The sequence below is a fragment of the Vicia villosa genome, unplaced genomic scaffold (assembly GCF_029867415.1).
Source record: "Vicia villosa cultivar HV-30 ecotype Madison, WI unplaced genomic scaffold, Vvil1.0 ctg.002157F_1_1, whole genome shotgun sequence".
In the NCBI taxonomy this organism is placed as follows: Eukaryota; Viridiplantae; Streptophyta; class Magnoliopsida; order Fabales; family Fabaceae; genus Vicia; species Vicia villosa.
In genome coordinates this window covers 153673-176749 of record NW_026705855.1, presented here as the reverse complement: position 1 = coordinate 176749, position 23077 = coordinate 153673, and the positions used below count along the sequence as shown (strand labels likewise).

The 23077-nt window shown below is 34.9% G+C and overlaps 1 protein-coding gene and 1 long non-coding RNA gene across 2 annotated transcripts; both read right to left on the bottom strand.

Annotated features, from left to right (window-relative positions):
- Positions 1 to 6132: 6132 nt before the first annotated feature.
- LOC131638058 (uncharacterized) lies at positions 6133 to 6572 on the bottom strand. The gene is made up of 2 exons (XM_058908621.1): positions 6474 to 6572; positions 6133 to 6387 (listed from the first exon to the last, which is right to left on the bottom strand). Exons 1-2 carry the CDS (start codon positions 6570 to 6572, stop codon positions 6133 to 6135), a joined length of 354 nt encoding a protein of 117 aa, XP_058764604.1.
- Positions 6573 to 18772: 12200 nt separating this feature from the next.
- On the bottom strand, positions 18773 to 20248 carry LOC131638061 (uncharacterized). Its single transcript, XR_009294580.1, has 3 exons — positions 20003 to 20248; positions 19469 to 19526; positions 18773 to 18855 (listed from the first exon to the last, which is right to left on the bottom strand). It is a non-coding gene; the product is annotated as an uncharacterized LOC131638061 (long non-coding RNA).
- Positions 20249 to 23077: the final 2829 nt, after the last annotated feature.

Below are 23077 nucleotides of genomic sequence, written 5' to 3'. Positions count from 1 at the left end.
TAAATTTACTCTTTAAAATAAAAATAAATAAATGACGATATAATATCTTATTTAAAAAGAGTGTCACTATAAAAAAAATAATCTACTTTTAAAAATATTTCTTTTCATTAATCTTTATAACTTTTAACTCTCACTTTTTGTATGAAATCTTTAAATCTCACCTTAATAGCTCTTACTTTAATATTATAAAATCATAGTGTCTCAATAAAATTATAAGTTATAACTAATACACACTATAGACAATACATAAAAAATAAAAATAAAAATTAATTGAAACAATAAATACAATATAACAAAAATGAAAAGTAAAATGAATAAAGTAAAAATTAAAGAATTTGATGTTTTATATACTTTGTTATTTAAGAAAAAATTATATTTAATTAAGTTACGTGTAAAAAAATTGATGAGAATTGAGTTACATTTTAATAATATTTAACGTTTAGGTATTTAGTGTAAATAGGTAAAGAGAATATGTGTGATTAATACTTTAATGACTTTTATGTATTGTTTTACTATTAATATATAATAAATTAATAAAATTTATTAGTTTGACCACTGCAAAATTTATAAAATAATTAAATTTAACCTACAGTATTTTTCGTTTTTGGTATTTAGTTTATATAAGTATAAATAATCTGTAATTTTATTTGTATATTCAAAATTAATTTAATATAAATATGATGTTAGCAGATGAAAATGTATTTGAATTATCAGTGATAAAATAATATTTTTAAATCAAATTATTAATGTTTAAAAGTATATAGTTAGGAAATAAATAAAATAATAGTTAAACAATTATCGTGATTAAGTTTTTTTCTTCATGTTGTAACCATTGAATTGAACTATCATTACTTCGAAAATTAATAAAACTGTTGGATTGATGAATTGAACCGTTGAATTGAACCATCATTACTTCAAAATTAATAATAATAAAAATATTTTTTCAAATTTTTTATAATAATAATAATAATGGAATGAAAATCAATGAATGAAGTTTATTAATAATTTAAAATTTACGAAAATAAAAAAAAAATTAATAGTTAGGAGGATAGTGAAAAGTTATAAAATTAAAGTAAATATTATATCAAAAGTTAATAATTTCAAAAATTCATTGATTGAATAAATATATAAATATAACTAATAAGTTTTCAACTGTTTTTTTATTTATTCGGTAACTCCTATCATTTATTTATATTTATTCAATTATTTACTGTCTTGATATAAATTTTAATTAACAGTTAAATCAAGTAATTATTTATTTTTATTATTATATTTATAATTGTGTATATATAAATGTGTAATATTGAATTAACATCTTCGAATATATTTTTTCCTGGATTTTATAATTATAATAATAAATATAATAACAATATTTTGAAGTTTAAAATATCATATACAATGACAATAATATATTATAGGTCAACTGTAACACCCTTTAAACCCCGCGGCAATTAAATAAATAATTCAGACTAATATGAAACAAGGGTGCCACAATTCAATTTAAAAATGAAATAACGTATGTCATTGTCATGCATTCACTAAGGAACAATTCATCATAAATCATAAAATAATCTCATGTCAACACAGCGGAAATTCATCATTCGGATGAGTATAACATCTATGATACTACATCCCACAATAAAACCAAAACCATAAAAATAAAGTTATTAAAACATGATCTCTAGGCTAGCGTTCCCCAGTGTTACAATTATTAGAGCATGACACCGACGCTACACTAAACAACATGGCATATGAGCTATCCTCACCAAAGCCAGAAGTCATTACTCCTCAATGTGAAAATATCAACAGTAAGGGTGAGTCTCATTCAAATTAACAAATGTTATTGAATTATAAACGAAAACACATCATAGTCGCATTACTCACTCAATTTCATCATATTCAGATTATCAGAAAAACATGCATCAATTACACAAACTCCAACAGAATACATCATTCAAATAACACATCATACTCATCAATCAAGTCATAACAAATCATGCATATGTAATGAACTGACACTATGCATGTGGTACCAATCATCATCAATGGGATTAACCCACCAAACGATCCAACATCGTCAAGATATGGCCCTGCAAGCACAAGTTCCACACAATGGGAACTATGCCCTTCACGGATCCAAACATCATCTGGATACAGCCCTCAACAAATGACTATGAATGAATGCAACACATAACATACTTAAAAACGTCTTTGATCCGATGCACAACATCGACTCACTTCTTTCCATCGTCATCATCATCAAGCATGTTTATGTATTTCATCATCATTCATCGACACAAATTGTCATATAAACAACACAACACATCTCACAACTAAGTTTCTCAAACATAGCATGTATTGACAATCTCATCATATATAAGCATAACACATCATTCGTCAAAAACCAAGTCATGGTAAAAAATAATTTTGAGCTATACTCATTTCATAATTTCTTCATAAAGAATACACCACAGGCTTTATCCTGCTCAAAACGGTACTTAAAATGGACCAACAGTCCAAAAGTTATGCATTCTTTAATTTTCCCAAAATTCTCATCAGCACGCGGCGCCATCCTACCTTCGCGACGCGTCCTTGCAAAACGACGCCTTCGCGGGGAGAACTGTAAAAGTTTCGTCGCCTTCGCGGCGCCAACAGCCTTTTGCGGCGCGAAGTGGCAAACACAGAAAACCCCCATCGTAGAAACAACATACGAGTTTTTAACCCAAATCCCCCAACCTTGACCAACTTGATTTCAATTGACAAGATTTCACATATAGCAACACATCACATATTATAATACACATATAGCATATAATATGCATCAACTAACATCATAACAATACCAAAATCCTAGAATTCATCAAAATGGGCAATTATCGTCAAGACATCCCAAAACCCCAAATCTATCGTATGACTCAATTGATACGAATCATACACCTATTTTAGTACTATCATTCTATAATCCGATAATATATGTTAATCCGATAAGTCCCCCCTTACCTTAGCCAAAAACTCTTGGGTGGTCTCTTCCTCTTTGTTCCTCTTCACGTATCAGCTTCCCAATCTCTCGTCTCCTCTGCTCTGCTTTTCACGTTCCTTTTCCTTTCTCCCAATTTCATTACTTTTGTTAAAATATATTCCAATTAGTAAAAAAGGGCCTTACTAACATAACACACCCTTCCTTACTAATGCCACCATAGCCCAATGGCCTACACCAACTCTTTCCAAATAATTTCCAAAAAGCCAAATAATTCTAATTATTAGTTTAAATACCAAATAAATTAAAAAATTAAAATTATAGGGTGTTACAACTCTTCCCACTAAAAGAGTTTTCGTCCTCGAAAACATACCTCAAGTGAAAAGTTTCGGATATGAGTCATTCATCTGACTCTCCAGTTCCCAGGTAACATTTCCATCAACTGATCCTCCCCAAGCCACTGTGACTAAGGCTATCTCTTTGCCACGTAATTGCTTCAGCTTTCGATCTTCAATCCTCATAGGTAAAGCCTCAACTGTCAAATTGCATTTCACCTGCACATCATCTACTTGGATCACGTGAGACGGATCCGCAATGTATTTCCTCAGCTAAGATACATGAAACACGTCGTGTAAATTTGCAAGCATCAGCGACAAAGCAATACCATAGGCTACTTCTCCTACTTTTTCAGAAATCTGAAACGGACCAATAAAACGCGCCGTCAACTTCAATGACTTCAAAGCTCAACCAATACCCTTCATAGGTGTAACCCTCATAAACACATGATCTCCCTCTTGAAATTCAAGTGTCTTCCTCCTCTTGTCGTGATAACTCTTCTGAAAACTCTGAGAAGTTTTCATTTTCTCCTAAATCATCTTAATATTTTACCGTAGTCTGTTGCACAATTTTTGGCCCGATTACAACACTCTCACCAGATTCGTACCAACACAACGGTGTTCTACATCTCCTACCATACAAAGCCTCAAACGGAGCCATATCAATACTTTAATGATAACTATTGTTGTAGGTAAACTCAATCAAAGGCAGATAACTATCCCAAGTACCTCTTTCTTCTAATACACAAGCATGCAGCAAATCTTCTAACGATTGGATCGTCCTCTCGGTCTTTCCATCAGTCTGCGGATGATAAGAAGAACTCAATCTCACCTTAGTACCTAAAGCCCTCTACAAACCTTCCCATAACTTATACGTAAATCTCGAATCTCTGTCGGACACGATACTCGAAGGAACGCCATGCAGACTAACTATATTTTCAATATACAATTGAGTCAACTTCTCCATCGAATAATCCATTCTTACCGGTATGAAATGAGCAGACTTCGTCAACCTATCCATGACAATCCAGATAGCCTCACAATTCTTAACAATTCTCGGCAAACCAGAAACAAAATCCATCGATATGCTATCCCACTTCCATTCAGGAATAAACATTGGTTGCATGAACTCATATGGCTTATGATGCTCAATTTTTGACTTCTGACATGTCAAACAAGAATAAATAAACTCTGCAATTTCCTTCTTCATTCCAGGCCACCAAAACAACTTTTTCAAATCATGATACACCTTGGTAGCACCAGGATGAATGCTAAATCCGCTACGGTGTCCTTCTTCCAAAATACTCTTTCGGAGCTCAACAACATCAGGAACACAAACTCTATCACCAAAACTCATTATACCATTCTCGTAGATTCTAAATTCACCGCTTTTACCTTGGTTAATCAAAGTCAACTTATCGATCAACTCAACATCAGCTTTCTGACTCTTTCTAGTCTCTTCAAGAATACCACTAGTCAGCTTTAGCATACCCAATTTAACACTATTAGGAGTACCTTCACATACCAAACTCAAATCTCTAAACTGTTCAATTAAATCCAGTTCCTTCACCATTAGCATAGACATATGTAAGGACTTCCTACTTAACGCATCAGCAACCACGTTTGCCTTACCAGGATGGTAATTCAAACCAAAGTCATAATCTTTAAGGAATTCTAGCCACCTCCTCTGCCTCATAGTAAGCTCCTTATGATCAAAGATATACTTCAGACTCTTATGATCACTAAACACTTCGAATCTTGAACCATACAAATAATGTCGCCATAACTTCATAACAAAAACCACAGCTGTCAACTCTAAATCATGAGTCGGATAATTCCTTTCATGCACTTTGAGTTGTCTCGACGCATAAGCGACTACTTGTTGATTTTGCATCAATACACCATCTAAACCCATAAGTGACGCATCACAATATACCACAAACGATTCTGTCGGATTCGGCAAAATCAAGATAGGAGTACTAGTCAACCTCTTCTTCAACTCTTATAATTCTTCTTCACATTTTGAATCCCAAATAAACACTTGACCCTTCCTTGTCAATTTAGTTAACGACAATTCTATCTTTGAAAAGCCTTCAATGAACTTCCTATAGTAACCTGCAAGACCAAGAAAACTACGAATTTCTGATACTGATTTCGGAGTCTCCCACTGAGATACCGCTTCTATCTTTGTAGGATCAACATCAATACCATTCTTAGAAATCACGGGTCCAAGAAAGCTAACTTCATCCAACCAAAATTCACACTTTGATAATTTGGCAAAAAGTTTCTTCTCTTTTAACAACTCTAACACAATTCTGAGGTGTTCCGATGTTCTTCCCCATTCTTAGAATATATCTGAATATCGTCTATAAATACCACTACGAACTTATCGAGATAAGGATGGAATATCCTATTCATATATTCCACAAAAACACCAGGTGCATTAGTAACTTCAAACGGCATTACCGAATACTCGTAATGACCATACCGCGTTCTAGATGTAGTCTTCTGAATATCGTCCTCCTTCACCCGAATTTGGTGATGCCCAGACCTCAGACCAATCTTACTAAATACACACGCTCCAACCAGCTGATCCATAAAATCATCAATCCTCGGCAACGGATTCCGATTCTTGATAGTAACCTTGTTTAATTGTCGGTAATTTACACACAGTCTCGTAGAACCCTCTTTTTTCTTTACCAACAATATAGGCGCACCCCACGGAGAAACACTCGGACGAATGAATTTCTTTTCAAGCAATTCTTCCAATTGTTTCTTCAGCTCAGTCAACTCAAATGGTGACATACGATACGGTGCCATCTACACAGGACTAGTTCCCGAATTCAAATCAATAGCAAACTCTACCTCTCTTTCCGACGGTAACTCGTTCACATCCTCTAGAAAAACTTCCGAAAAGTCACATACCACTGGTAATTCACTACTCACTGCCTTCTCCTTCAAGTTCATCAATGTAAACAATATAAACATTGTTGCACCGTCTTCAACGGCCTCTTTCACTTGTCTAGCAGTCATAGCCAGATCGTCGGCATTAATAGCCTCAGGAAACAACACCGTCTTTGAAAAATAGTTGATATGAATGCGGTTGAATTCCAACCATTCATTCCCAGGATTACATCATGTTGTTTCAACAGAAGACATACTAAGTCCATTCTGAATTCCCTTCCAAAAATATTGACCGAAAAATTCAAGCAAGCAGACAAAGTAGTTACTGAATCTGACGCAGGAGTGTCAATAACCATACTTCCATTTATGTCAGATATTTCTAAATTCAATCTCTTAGCACAATCCAAAGAAATAAAAGAGTGAGTCTCTCCAGTATCTATAGTTGCAACTAAAGGTGTGCCATGAATGAAACACATACCTTTAATCAAACGATCTTCAGGAGTGGTTTCCGACCCAGTCAAGGTAAAAACCTTTCCTCCAGATTGGTTCTTCTTTTGCTTAGTACACTATGGGCTAATGTGACCTTCTTCACCACAGTTGTAGCAAGTTACAACTTTCTTCTTACAATCAGCATAATATGACCCACTTTATTACACTTGAAGCATTTCTTTTGATCAAGCTTGCATTCATTCTTACGGTGTCCAATCTCGCCATAGTTGTAGCATCTGACAAAAGCATTGGAGTCTCCCCCACTAGGCTTCTTCCAATCAACAACTTTACCTCTACCATATAGGTTACCTCTATCCATATGCTTCTTATCTTTTCTGTCAACCAACTTGCGAGAGTGAGATGACTTCATCTTGATATTATCTTCCTCAAATATCCTACTACAATCAACCAAATCAGCAAACCGTCGAATCTTCTGATATTTGATACCTTGCTAGATTTCATCATGTAGGCCATTCTCGAATTTGATGCATTTCGAAAATTCACTAGCCTCATCATTGTTGAAATGAGTGTAATACTTTGCCAATTTTACATACTTGGCAGCGTACTCTGGAACTGTCATAGTGCCTTGCTTCAGCTCCATAAACTCAATCTCCTTCCTTCCCCGAACATCCTCAGAAAAGTATTTCCTCAAAAATTCCCTCTTAAACACGTCCCAAGTGATTTCTATTCCATCAGTCTCTAGCTTTATCTTGGTAGCAATCCACCAGTCGTCAGCTTCTTCAGATAACATGTGAGTACCATACCTCACCTTCAAGTTCTCAGCACAATCAATCACTCTAAAAATCCTCTCGATTTCCTTCAGCCAATTCTGAGCACCTTAAGGTTCGTGAGTGCCTTTGAACAACGGAGCGTTGTTCCTTTAAAATTCTGCCAACTGTCGATTCGTACCAATCCCAGCACCATTGGCATTTCCTCCCATGACGCCAGCAATCATCCCCAAAGCCTCAACAATTGCATCATCGTTTCTTCCATTTCTTCCAGCCATTGCTCTTCTTAAATCATAAACAATTTCGCCAGAACAAAAGTATCAACAGGGTTAACTCGCACTAGTTGCATACACAGGGGAGACCGACACTAAGACTCTGTTCATAACAACCGACTATCCTCTAATACCACTATTGTAACACACTTCTAAACCCTACGGCAATTAAATAAATAATTCAGAGTAACATGAAACAAGGGTGCCACAATTCAATTTAAAAACAAAATAACGCACGTCATTGTCATGCATTCACTAAGGAACAATTCATCATAAATCATAAAATAATCTCATGTCAATACAGCGGAAATTCATCATTCGGATGAGTATAACATCTTTGATACTACATCCCACAATAAACCAAAACGATAAAAATATATTTATTAAGACATGAACTCTAGGCTAGTGTTCCCCAATGTTACAATTATCAGAGCATGACACTGACGCTACACTAAACAACGTGGCATATGAGTTATCCTCACCAAAGCCAGAAGCAGCTGCTCCTCAATCTGAAAATATCAATAATAAGGGTGAGTCTCATTCAAATTAACAAATGTTATTGGATTATAAACAACAACACATCATAGCGGCATTACTCACTCAATTTCATCATATTCCGATTATCAGAAAAACATCCATCAATTACACAAACACCAACAAAATACATCGTTCAAACAACGCATCATACTCATCAATCAAGTCACAACAAATCATGCATATGTAATGAACTGACACTATGCATATGGTACCAATCATCATCAATGGGATTAACCCACCGACCGATCCAACATCGTCAAGATACGGCCCTGCCAACACAAGTTCCATACAATGGGAACTATGCCCTTCACTGATCCAAACATCATCCGGATACAGCCCTAAACAAATGACTATGAATGAATGCAACACATAACATACTTAAAAACCTCTTTGATCTGATGCACAACATCGATTCATTTCTTACCATCGTCATCATCATCAAGCATGTTTATGTATTTCAGCATCATTCATCAACACAAATTGTCATATAAACAACACAACACGTCTCACAACTAAGTTTCTCAAACATAGCATGTATTGGCAATCTCATCATATATAAGCACAACACATCATTCGTCAAAAACCAAGTCATGGTAAAAAATAATTTCGAGCTATACTCATTTCATCATTTCTATCATAAAGAATATATCACGGGCTTTATCCTGTTCAAAACGGTACTCAAAACGGACCAACAGTCCAAAAGTTATGTATTCTTTAATTTTCCCAAAATTCTCATCAGCACGCGGCGCCAACCTACCTTTGCGACGCGTCCTTGAAAAACGACGCCTTCGCGGCGCCAAATGATGTTCTCAAGGAGAACTAAAAAAGTTTTGTCGCCTTCACGGTGCAAACGGGAAAACACAGAATACCCCCACTGCAGAAATAACATACGAGTTTTTGACCCTAACCCCCCAACATTGACCAACTCGATTTCAATTGACAAGATTTCATATACAGCAACACAACACATATTATAATACACATATAGCATATAATATGCATCAACTAACATCATAACAATACCAAAATCCTATAATTCATCAAAATGGGCAATTATCATTAAGACATCCCAAAATCCCAAATCTATCGTATGACTCAATTGATACAAATCATACACCGATTTAAGTACTATCATTCTATAACCCGGTAATAGATGTTAATCCGATAAGTCCCCCTTACCTTAGCCAAAAACTCTGGGATGGTCTATTCCTCTTTGTTCTTTTTCACGTATCAGCTTCCCAGTCTATCTTCTCCTTTGCTCTTCTTTTCACGTTCTTTTTCCTTTCTCCCAATTTCATTATTTTTGTTAAAATAGATTCCAATTAGTAAAAAGGGCCTTACTAACATAACACCCCCTTCCCTACTAATGCCACACATGGTCCAATGGCCTACACCAACTCTTTTCAAATAATTTTCAAAAAGCCAAATAATTCTAATTATTAATTTAAATACCAAATAAATTAAATATTAAATTTATAGGGTGTTACATCAACCGCACAACGCACGGGGCAACATTCTAGTTTAATAAAATTGAAATAAAATGAATATCCTATTCCTTTACATTTTTGTTGAGTATGATGTAGACATTCAGTTTTCTGTGAGTCAGATGCATTTGTAGCCAGCACAGGAACTCCATTAGTAACCACTTCTAGGGTTTCATGAAAGCCAAACATAAATTGCATCTGTTTTCTCCATCGAATCCAATTTTTACCGTCAAGCATTGGAAGAGAATTTGGAATGTCATTAGTATCATTCATCTTTGCAGCGATTGATTCACTTTTCCTGAAAACACGATGTCTGACATGAAGTTCTCAAGAACAATAACCAGAAGCTCTGGATATCAATTTGTTAGTGCATGAGGCACTTTTAGTGAGGAGAGAAAAGAGAGAAAGTAAGGAAATAAGGATTATATTAATGAATTGAATTGTACAGAGAAACATAAACATAATATACAACCTGGATTGGACTTGGACATAAACATAAACATAAACATAAACATAATGATACTGACTATGACTATTTATATACAACTTGGATTGGACTTGGACTTACACAACTTAACTAATATTCTATATTATTAAATTTGATTTGATATTATATTAATAATATCAATCTGAATAATATCCTAACATAAACATTCTCATATACATATTGTGATTTATTTTATATTAACATTTAAAATACAAAATAAAAAAGTTTACAAGCTTAATTTTACATTTTTATGTATTCATGACACTGAATAAGAGGAAGGAGTCAGGTACATGCTCTCTGCCCCACCTAAGCCTATCCTTATCTTAGTTCTAACATAGTATTTTATTTTGCTAAAAACATTTATAAAGCCGTAATTTTAATTTGCACCTTCCAGATTAAATTATAATTTCAGCTAATGAGACAATGGAAGTGCCTTTTAAAATAAAGGCTTTTGGTTGGAGGTTATTTCACAATAGACTTCCTTTGAAGGATCTTTTGGTGGTTAGAGGTATGTCTTTTCCCTCGGTAGAATTAAAGTGCACTTTTTGTGGTAATAGTCCGGAAACTCGGAATCATTTATTTTTTGCACTACAACGAGGAAGGGCTTTTAAAGCGCTTTTTTTGGCCTTTAACAGCGCTTTAAAGCGCTGCCAAAGCCAGTGCTGGCATAGGCTACGAAAGCGCTTTTAAAAGCGCTCTGGTAGGCCCCCCTATAAGAGCGCTTTTCTGGAAAAAGCGCTCTTGTAGGCCCCCCTTTAAGAGCGCTTTTCAGTAAAAAACGCTCTGGTAGGCCCCCCTTTAAGTGCGCTTTTTCCAGAAAAGCGCTGTGATAGCCCCCCCTGTGAGAGTAAAAAATAAAAAAAAAACGCAACATACTAAAGCGCTTTTGTAAAAGCGCTCTTATAGGGTGGGCTTTAAGAGCGCTTTTTCCAGAAAAAGCGCTCTGATAGCCCCCCTATAAGAGCGCTTTTACAAAAGCGCTTTAGTATGTTGCTTTTTTTTTTTTTTTGCTTTTTTATTAATCTTTGGCAGCGCTTTTAAAAAGAAGCGCTTTAGTATGTGGGCCTTTAAGAGCGCTTTTTAGAAAGCGCTTTAGTAGCTAAATGAGGTATTTTAATGTGCAGCCTGTAATTTAATCCTCCCAGTCGACCTGTAATATTTTCGACCTGTAATATGTTTTCAGCCTGTAATATTTTCGACCTGTAATTTATTTTCGACGATATTATTTCAGCCATCAGTAAGACAATATATATATACTAATATAATACCATTATAATATCCAAAATTATATATATACATCATTACAACATCAATAATATTATAGTACTTCAATTCGACACAAATCCTACATGAAAAAGCGCTTAATATAAAAATGACACAAATCCTCTTTTATTTCTTCCAACTTAAGTTTCGGGTATCCAGCGGCACGGAATTCGTCAAGGTACTACAAAACAAAAACAAAATATGAATGATACATTTAGTTAAATGTGATAAATTATATGAAATTATCTTAAGTTATAAATTCATACCGTGAGCGGAATCTCTAATTGATTTGCCTGAAGGATTTCTTTCATAAACCTCAATACAAAGTATCCGCAATCGTAACTGTTTTTCTGTTGCGGACACTACATAGAAAAACAAATAAGATTCTATAGTTGTGCATTGTTTTATCAAGTAGCATAAATATATTATAAGCAACATTGTGAAAAATAATGTACCTGCACTTGGATCCAAGTAATGTTGCTAGATTTAGTTCGGGATACCTGTGCGTCCCGTTGACTTCGGAACACTTGTATTGATCTAATTAACAAATATATAAAAGCATATGTTTAGATCAATCCCACAAATAAGTAAATATATATAAATATACACGAATATATATTTAGAACGATCCCACTTACAAATCAACGATGTCCTTCATGGCCGGATAATTGGTCCATTCACCATTTACCGAATTCAGATAATACACGACTTCCCTTATAGGGTTGATAGCAAGCAGCAACCAGTGTGCTCTATAAATAAAAACAATAGGTTATATGAAAATTTTGCTATACACAAAAGAAACAGAGATTAGATGAACAAAGAATGAGAAACTAACCCTACTGGTCGGGTATTATACGCCCAAAGATGCAGACATTCTGTATTGCCGGTGGACATGAATCTATCGACTAATCGCTGTCTAACTGATTCCCGTTCCGAAGCAATTGCCATTCCGCTGCAGTGGGCGGAAGACACGAAACGGAATCTGTTAGACAACGGAGTCCCGCGCAACACTCTGTCATACAACAACCTTAAATAAAAACATAATAAACATTAGATTATTTTCATTGAAATGTGTAAATAAATTATATTGTGGGACTAATTAAATAATATATCGGATGAGGGAATATTACCGGATGTATGAGTGCATGTTATTGACGCCTAGTTGATCATGCTTAAAAATCTCCTCCAAGTCATCAAGTGTAATAAGTGACTTGAATTCAATACCGAAGACACTCTCATCCATAACGATTTCACGTAAAGCACCATCCTTCAAATCGGACATATCAACCATTGTTGCGAGCGTCGACCGGTACCGAGGCACAAAAGCACCGCCTTTTTTTCCCGCTGGCTTCGGAGGACCAGTGGGTGGTACGGTACGAACTTGCTGCGTCACTTGTTGTGACTCTCGAGCGGATGCCTAAAAATCATATAAGTTAGGTAAAATATAAAATCATGCAGATTTAGATTCAGATTAATTATTAACACTTTAAATGTACCTCTTTTAGTGATGCAACGGACTCCTCCTCCTGTAAAATCCCTTTACCCTTAACTGTGGGTTTTATAGGAGCAGTCTAAAATTAAAATGTAAAAAATAATTAATAAACGGTTTAGAATTGACATTCGAAAACTAAATGATTCATAATCGTTTTCAATATACCTCATCACTAATGGTAATGAGCTCCGAGGGCCATGCAACAAATGATCCTATTGCATCTCGCAGCAATGTCGTCTCTGAGACCATGTCAGGTACCGGTAGCATCGCATCATGATCTACTACAACATCCACCGATACTTTCAGGTGTCCATCCGGGAGCAGTCTATGGTGAAGTAAATCTCCCAAAGTGTTGTGCACTTTTCCCTTGCCAACTAGTCGATAACTCGGTTCCGATAAGTATAGTTGGCAAGATGAAATGCCCTAAACCAATAGTAAATATAAAGTCATTATCATTAATAAAATAGAACAATTTAAAAGGAAAAAAAATTATAATTACCTCGGGAAATTTCCTTTGATAGTTGATACTAGCCTTATCACTAGTTTCTTTCACCGATGAAGTGTTGCACTTTTCTCTCATATACGCCTCTTTATCTCTTTGCAATTCAGAGACTTGTGCTTGCAATTCCGCCAACTTTTGCAACACTTCTTCATTTGAAGGATTTCTTCTCCTAGGACTCTTGTAAAAAGAGGTTGGAGTCACACCATGACCCTTACCCCTCACCCGACCGGGATACTCAGGAGCATCTAGTGCTCTACTAAGTACGCTCCCCTCACCGGTGGATGCCGATTGCGACAAGGTCTCATGTAATTCATTTACATTAAAAAATCATTTATATATTAAAAAACATTTGATTTAATTAAAGACACAGTATTATACTTACACATTCAGTAAAAACTCTCTGAACTTCGGGATCGACAGCATGATCCTTGCCCACACGAGCTTCCCTCCACAACACATGTTCAGGAAGTGAGGTTTCCTCACTTTTAGTCTCCTCTAACTATGCATTGACACAAATGATAAAATCGTCAAATAAAACACATTTAGACATTTAATTAAAACACATTTCTATTTACTTACAATTTTATCCTCCAAGCGTGCATATCCCAAACGCCCTTTTTTGTATGGATATGCGGGTTTGGATGCTCTCGCACTATTCTTGGCACTCCTTTTCCGAAAATCTTCATCTCTTTGCTCTACAAACTTAGCCCAATCTTCTTCACCAATGAAGATCTCATACTTTTTTGGCCGTCCCGGTGCCTCTTCAAGAAAGTTTCCATCTTTATCCTTAAGATAAGTGTTTGTCAAAAAAGCTTTCCACCCTCTATATCTTTTGTCGGCCAAACCAAGTATGTAGCGTCTACGATCATCTGGTATCTCAAAAGTCCTCTGCAAAAAAACATACTCATAGTGTGTTAGTATAAGTAATTTAAACAATTTATCGTCAAGATAATAACAACAATTAACCATATATGATATATACCTGAAGCTCGTCCCAAATCGCTTTTTTTTTTCGCATCCAAGTCTTCGCTTTTCAGATTCCATTTAGCTACGGAGACCGGAATATGCATACGAACAAGTGTACCAATATAACTTGTCAACTTTGCAGAATTAGGACCAATTGCTTGTTTATCAGAATTCCATTCCAATCGGTATACTAATCCTTGGTCTCTATGTCGAACGATTCCCTTCATGATAGTGATGCCTCGTGCAACTTCTTTTGCTTCAGTATCAGGTGGAGCATTTGTATCCGTGGCATCTCTTTCTTGAGCATCTCTTTCTTGTGAGTTTTCAGGTGGAGCATCTCTATCCGGAGCCATTTAACCTGTATCAAACAAACTAAAGCACATTAGTACACTATTAATAAGCTAACAATCTATACAAGTAAAATGGAAGTCAAACCATGCATGCACAAGTAAATCGGAAACGAAATCGGTACAAATCAAAATAAGCGTCAAAAAATAAAGTTGTCGGAATTGAACGAAATTTACATGGCTATGGTAAAACGTCCCCACGGACTCAAAAATAAAGTCGGTTTTCCGAAATTCAGACCCTAAGCCCGACTTTTGATTACGGGCAGAAGCAAAACCGATAAAAAAACAGTCCCGAAATGAACATATAAGTGCATGAGCAGCTCCGGAATCGTCAAAATAGTATAGTTACATGTAAAGAAGTCGACAAACGGATACATGGTTCAAAAGTTATGTACAAAACGAGAATATGCACCAAAATTGAATAAGTACTATACTATTGATTAAAACAATCGGTACAAATTGAATAAAACAAATTAGTCGGAATATGTATACTATTACCTTTATCACTAACGTCTCTTTCTTTTCTTGGTAGGATTGTGTTCTACGCGTCTCTTAACAACGCGGACGGTTGGATTGATCCAAATACCCTCATTATGATCATTTCTAGTACAAGATTCATTCTCATTTTGATCGTTTCTTGTACAAGATTCAATGCCAACACCAATATCACCTTGATCTTCAATGTTTTCATCTACTATTTTGTTAGATAAAAGCACTATAGACCATTTCGTACTTGTTGGATCATTGACATAGAACACTTGTTTAGCTTGAGAGGCTAAAATGAAAGGCTCATCTTTGTACCCTACCCTATTGAGATCCACTTGCAAAAATCCTGACTTATCCATTCGTATGCCACTATTATTTTCAACCCACTTGCAACCAAATACAGGAATCTGAAACTTCGCGTAATCAAACACCAAAATGCGCTCGATAACCCCAAAATATGACAAATTTGCAAATTTCGGATTTAAGTCATTCGCACTTGATATGTGCATTGCTTCAGCTACCAAGGTAACACCACTATTTTGCATAGTACTTTTATCATCCTGTTCTTTGGTATAAAATGTGTATCCATTAATAGCGTATGCGCTATAAGAAAGCACAATTACAGTTGGACCATAGGCTAAACATCTCAACCTTTCTGTTACTGAAGCAGGATCTGAACGATACTTTGAATAAATATGATCCCTAAACCACGGTATGAAACTTCGATTGTGCTCTCGTACTATCCAGTTCTCATTTCTATTTGGATTTAAATCTCGGAGAACAACCTTGTGCATTTCAACATACGGCTCAACCTCAATCTCATTGTGCAGAACATACAAGTGCGCTTGATCCCGTTCGACCATTGATACTGTCACAACTTTATTTCCAATTAGCCTTTTTCCTTCTTTTTTTTCGACAATATGAGATTTGGGGAGTCCAATTGATTGAACATTTGACAGATATTCAGTACAAAACTCAACCGCTTCTTCAACAACGTATCGTTCGGCAATACAACCCTCCGGTCGACTTCTGTTTTTCACGTACCCTTTTAATATTTTCATATAACGTTCAGCAGGGTACATCCATCTCATATAAGCTGGTCCGCACAATTGTGTCTCTTTCACAAGATGAACGACTAGATGAACCATTATGTCAAAAAACGAGGGAGGAAAATACATTTCAAGATCACATAAAGTAACAACTATCTCTTTTTGCAATGTTGGTAAGATCGCGGGATCGACCACCTTACTGCAAATTGACCTGAAGAAGAAACACAGCTTAGTTATTGCGCTTCTTACTTTTTCTGGCAGAATAGAACGTATACCTATTGGTAAAAAATGTTCCATTATAACATGACAATCATGCGTCTTCAAACTCTTTAACTTGAGGTCTTTCATGGACACAAGTCTTCTAATATCTGAAGAGTAGCCTTCTGGAACTTTAACTTCACTGAGGAACTTACACAATGTTTTCTTCTCCTTTCTAGATAGAGTGTAAACAGCAGGTGGCAGATATGTTCGTCTTCCTTTTGTCACGGGTCTCAATTCAGTTCTCATCCCCATGTTTGCCATGTCATTCCTTATGTTAACGCCATCCTTAGACTTTCCTGGTATATTGAGTAACGTACCTATAACGCTGTCAAATACATTTTTTTCAATATGCATAACATCCAGGAAATGTCTTACGTACAACGACTTCCAATATGGAAGTTCAAAAAAAATGGACTTCTTCTTCCACCCACCCTTGACAAGTGAATGTGCAAAAGGCTTGCCAAACTGAGTGCTCACATCTTTCATCTTTTCAAAAATTTGATCACCTGACAAAAAAGGCGGGGCTGTACCATGTTCGGCCTTTCCGTTGAATGCTTTTCTCCACCCACGGTAGTGATGATTAGAATTTAAGAATCTACGATGACCGAGAAAGACATTCTTCTGACAAAGATCCAATCGTGTCATATCGGTTTCATCTTCACAAACGGGACACGCCTTTTGACCTTTATTGCTGTACCCGGATAGATTTCCGTATGCTGGAAAATCATTAATTGTTCCAAACAACATCGCCCTCAAGTTGAAACTTTCCTTCCTATACCCATCGTAAACCTCCACACCGTTGTCCCACAAAAACTTTAAATCTTCGATTAACGGTGCCAAGTATACGTCTATGTCATTCCCTGGTTGTTTAGGCCCAGAAATTAGCATTGATAACATCATGTACTTACGCTTCATACATAGCCACGGAGGTAGGTTATAGATCATAAGAATCACAGGCCATGTGCTATGCGAGATACTTTGAATACCATGCGGGTTCATTCCATCAGTAGACAATGACAACCGAAGGTTTCTTGCTTCTTTTGCAAATTCAGGATAATCAGTATCAACTTTCATCCATTGTGGTGAGTCTGCCGGATGTCGCAACTTTCCATCAATAATTCTTTCATCTGCATGCCAAGTCAAGTGTCTTGAATCGGTCTCACTACGATACATGCGTCTAAATCTCGGAATTATAGGAAAATACCATAAGACTTTAGCAGGAGACAACTTTTTCTTATATCGAGGGGCACCACATTTAGGACACTCATTCAACGCTGCATACTCGTTTCGAAACAAAACGCAATCGTTTGGACATGCATGTATCTTATCATAGCTCATGCCAATAGAGGACAACATCTTTTTGGCTTCATACGTTCGATTGGGAAGAACATTATCCTCTGGTAGCATATCTTTCATAAGGGCTAATAACTCTGTGAAACTTTTATCCGACCATCCATTGTCCGCCTTTAAGTTGTACAACTTTAACACCGCAGACAATCTTGTGAATTTTGAACAACCATCATACAACGGTTTCTCTGCATCGCTTACCAACCTCTCAAACATTTTGGGACAATCCGCAAGATCTTCTTCAAGCGCTTCTGCAATCTCCTCGACTCGATCGCAATCGTATGTGTCTGTGCAATCGTCGTTTGAAGCATACTTCCTATTACAACTCGACCCAGCATTCCCGTTACTTTTCTCACCATGCATTGTCCAACATGTATAACTTCTATCAATTCCAAACCGTAGTAAATGGGATCCCAACTGTTTCCCGTCAACCTTATCCCCATAACAGCAACCCAAGCAAGGACACGGCATTCGAGGCGGGTCTTCGGAGTGCTTAACCACAAACTCAACGAATTCCCATACCCCTTTCTCGTACTCTTTCGACAATCGGTTTGATCTCATCCATGTCTTATCCATGACTTAATTAAGCTAAACAAATGCTTCTTCGTTTCTATAAGGAATTCTGTCAAGATAATAAATAGCTATCATCATAATAGAATACCTAATTAGAATACCTAATCAGAATACCCGATTTCTTAAAGAAGACATTACCTTATTTCAAGGTAATATAAGTCCACAAACCAAAAAACTGGTTGAGAGACACTAAATTGATATTAAATAGAACCATAAACAATAAACTATAAGCAGAATATAACAAACTATAAGCAAGAAGAAAGGGATAGTAACCTGAGTTATAGACTTGATGTGGGAGATGGGTAGGTTTGAATCGGCGTTGTACAAGTAGAAACCAGAGACTTCAAAGTACGTAACTGTGAAATTAAACACACACACACACGATGCAGTTAAATACAAATATCATAAAAGTGAAGGAAGTAGATTCTTGTAACTAACTATTCATTGAATCAAAGAAATAGAAAATGAAGAGTTCAAACTTAGCATAGCTTTCTAACAGTTACTAACCTAAATTATCTTTATAGGCCTATTCTAATCTTTTGCCATTTTCTATTAAGAGCTCGCAGACTAATACATACTGAAGATTTGAAAATATTTTTCAAGTTAAAACGAAACAAATATATAAACCTTGGTACGAGCCCCACAAAATGACACAATTAATGGTTGAAATGAAACATCAGGATCTGTTTACTTAGAGGAAAAAGTGATTTGTTTTTATTTCACGTTTTCATTTTTAATTATAAAACGGATGCTAATTTCCAACGATTTGTACAAGAAACACTTGATAAACTTCTTTTTTGTTTTCAAAATTTCCTGTACAAATCTTGGAAAACAGAAACAGAATGAAAACAATGTGGCAGTCTTATATTAAAAAGAGAAAATAGGAAAAGAAAACAAAAGATACTTTTTCAAAGAAAAGGGCCCCAATATTTCAGAGAACAAATCGATGACTTTGCAAAAAGACAGTACCTTCAAGAACAGATTCTTTCAATGCAATTTTTTGTCTGAGTTCTGCTACTTCTTTGGCCTGAAACGCATAATAATTTAATACGCTTTCCCAGATATGAAGATGGCACGAAGATTTGGTTAACTCAATTCTAATATAAAAGTCTCATTCTAATACATTAATAAGCTACACTTGTGATACTATTGTTTGATGAAATGCCAAAATTTTGTGATACTCATGGTGCAAGTTTAGCCGTACTATGTTACTATTGTTTGATGAAATGCCAAAATTTTGTGATAAACAGTGGCAAGTCTATTTTGTATTCAGTAACTTCAGAATTTTATCAACACTACAGCCAAAAAACCATGGATTTTTGAATCATGAAAAGCGGAAGTAAATCAACTTAGAATTTAAAAATACCTACTAAGGATTGTGGCATTTCATCAATTATCAACTCAAATCATTTCTTTCAGGCATTTCATCAAACAAGTTGCAGGCAGAAGTTCAATCTTTGATACCAAATAAAATTTTCACTGAAAATTAAACCTAAAACTCACCGGCGGTGGATAAAACGAGTGACGGAGGAGAAGCCGACGGAGGGACGCCGACGGTGGTTGCCGATGGTGGTGGACGGAAGGGTTTCGCGTGCAGTGAGGGTTTGTGGATGAAGAACAGTGGTGGACGGAAGGGTTCTGCAGAAAACGAAAGAGAGAAATGAGAAACAGTAACGCGTGTTTTGGTTTTTAATTTTTAGTAATAAAGGCTACTAAAGCGCTTCTGAAAAGCGCTCTCATAGCCTGGTCTATACCAGCGCTTTTGACTAAAAAGCGCTCTCATTAAACCCCCCCTACAGCAGCGCTTTGAAAAGCGCTCTCATACCCCCCCCCCCCTTACCAAAGCGCTTTTGAAAAGCGCTGTCATACCCCCCCCCCCCTTACCAAAGCGCTTTTTAAAAGCGCTCTCATACACCCCCCCTACCAGAGCGCTTTTCAGAAGCGCTCTCATACCCCCCCTACCAGAGCGCTTTTTTCATCATTTTCCCTTTGTTTATTAATTTTTTTTTATGCGAAACCTACGAGAGCGCTTTTATGTAAAAGCGCTTTAGTAGTTGCGCTTTAGTATCTTAATTTTGGCGTAGTGTTGGTTGTTGGGTGATAAAAAATATTTGGAGTGAGATAGCTTTTTGGGTGGGTAAAGGGGTTATTTTTGAAGATGAGTGTTTATCAAATTTTATGGAATGGCACTCTTTCTTCCATAGTAAATTGGTGAAGGATAGAAAGTTGGACATAGTTTGGTTCGCCACAACATGGTGCTTATGGTTGGTTAGAAATGGTGTTTGCTTTCGTAAAGAGACTTGGAGTGTTAACAACACCGTTTGGAATATTAAGATGTTGGCTTGGCGTTGGTCTTTTTGTGGAAAAATTACTCATCTCAATTATTCTTTTTACGAGTTTTGTAGGGAACCTTTGTACTATCTCTCGTAATGTAATTGGTTAGTAATTTTTCCTTGGCGGGGTTTTCCCGTTTTCTCTTTTGTAATCGGGTTGGAGAACCCTTAGTTCTCCCTTTAATGATATCTTGATTTCTAAAAAAAAAAGCTAATGACACAATGCAACTCTTGCATCATTGGATTTCATCAAAAGATTAAAACTTTTCTCTTGATCAGCCTGAAGAGTGAAGACTATATGTCACATCTTGAATCAATTAATTGGGAAGATTAGGACGAAAACCACTTAGTAGTTTAGTTAACCATCATAATCACATCCATAATAATTAAATTAATAGGACCAGCACAATTAGAGTTGCCTAAAACACTTCGAAACATATGCATATATGCCAAATTCATGTGATAAATGCAACTTAAATTGTTGAGTGTTTTAGGTTTGAGTCTTCTATCATTGGCAACTTTCTCTTCTTACTAAAACATAACTTTGCTACTTCTCCAAAATCACCAGCTGTTTGTATCTGCCACAAACTTTTATAAAGCAACTTTTAATACTGTTATATATTTTTCTTTCAATCTAATCTTTTAACAAGAATAAGTGACGTATGGGTTTAATGGAAAAATATATACGGTGTGAAACAGTTTTTACTAACAATAAAATTATAAACGTTAATTTTTCTAGTAGTTTTACTATTTTTTTAAATCACATATAAAATATTTTATTTTAAGAGTTATGATATACAGTGCATTCATTACCTTTGAGCTCAATTTTAAATCTCGTTCTACAATTGTCATGCTAAATTATCTATTAAACTAGTTTAATGAATTATTTATACTAAATTTAAATAAAAAATATTAACAAATACACTAAAGATTATATATATATATATATATATATATATATATATATATATATATATATATATATAATGGATCATTTGACACCGGTGTCAAAGTATTAATTTTGACACCAAATCCTATCCGTTTATTATTATTAATATAAAGGTTAAGATACATTCACTTATAACTAACACATGAGTTTTTTAAGGAAATATATCTTAACCTTTGAATTGTTAAGAATAAAAGGGTAGGATTTGGTGTCAAAATTAATATTTTGACACCGGTGTCAAATGACCCCGTCCCATATATATATATATATATATATATATATATATATATATATATATATATATATATATATATGGGGACGACTCAAGTGATATGAGAACAATGAATCACGACCATTAAATTTTGATTTTGTTGATTTCAATGGACTGGATTGGTTTCAAGTGTTGAACACTTACTCCAAATCTTAACCATGGTATATCATTAATCCAACGGCTTTAATTAAAGTTTTATATAGAAAAATATTTCCAAAAATAATTAGATTAAATATTCAATTAAAACTGTTAGATTAATGAAATTCAATGGTTAAGATTTGGAGTAAGTGTTCAACAGTTATATATATATATATATATATATATATATATATATATATATATATATATATATATATATATATATATATATATATATATATATATATATATATATATATATATATGAGGAGGGATATACTTACTCCAGGAGTAAGTTATCAAGACTTACTCCTCATCATGACCATTTATTCTTCTCAATCTAATGGTTAAAATTAATGAGTACTCCCTCCGTCTCATAATAAGTGTCTCATTTGCACTTTTTTTATGTCTCAAAATAAATGGCTTTTTAGAATACCAATGCAACATTTATTTTTTTCCCACTACTATACCCCTATATATTAACTTCCACGTTTTTCAACTATTCCACTACCTATAAGAAATAAGGGTATTTTAGTAAATGATACTAATTTTTTCATTAAAATCAACACATCTAATCATTTTCTTAAGAACCGCGCAAAACTCAAAGAAGACACTTATTATGAGACGGAGGGAGTATTATTTTTCTCTCTCCATATTTAATAACTTATTAATTTTAACTATTAGATTAAAAAGCATCCATGGTCATGATGAGGAGTAAGTCTTGATAACTTACTCCTGGAGTAAGAATATCCCTTATATATATATATATATATATATATATATATATATATATATATATATATATATATATATATATATATATATATATATATATATATATATATATATATATATATATATATATATATATATATAGAGAGAGAGAGAGA

What these genes read in the sequence shown, in the direction of transcription:
- LOC131638058 (XM_058908621.1), bottom strand. Translation starts at nt 6,572, where the DNA reads ATGGTTATTGACACTCCTGCGTCAGATTCAGTAACTACTTTGTCTGCT. An exon ending in GGGAATTCAGAATGGACTTA is followed by an intron (nt 6,388 to 6,473) that starts GTATGTCTTCTG and finishes TATTTTTCAAAG; the next exon opens with ACGGTGTTGTTTCCTGAGGC.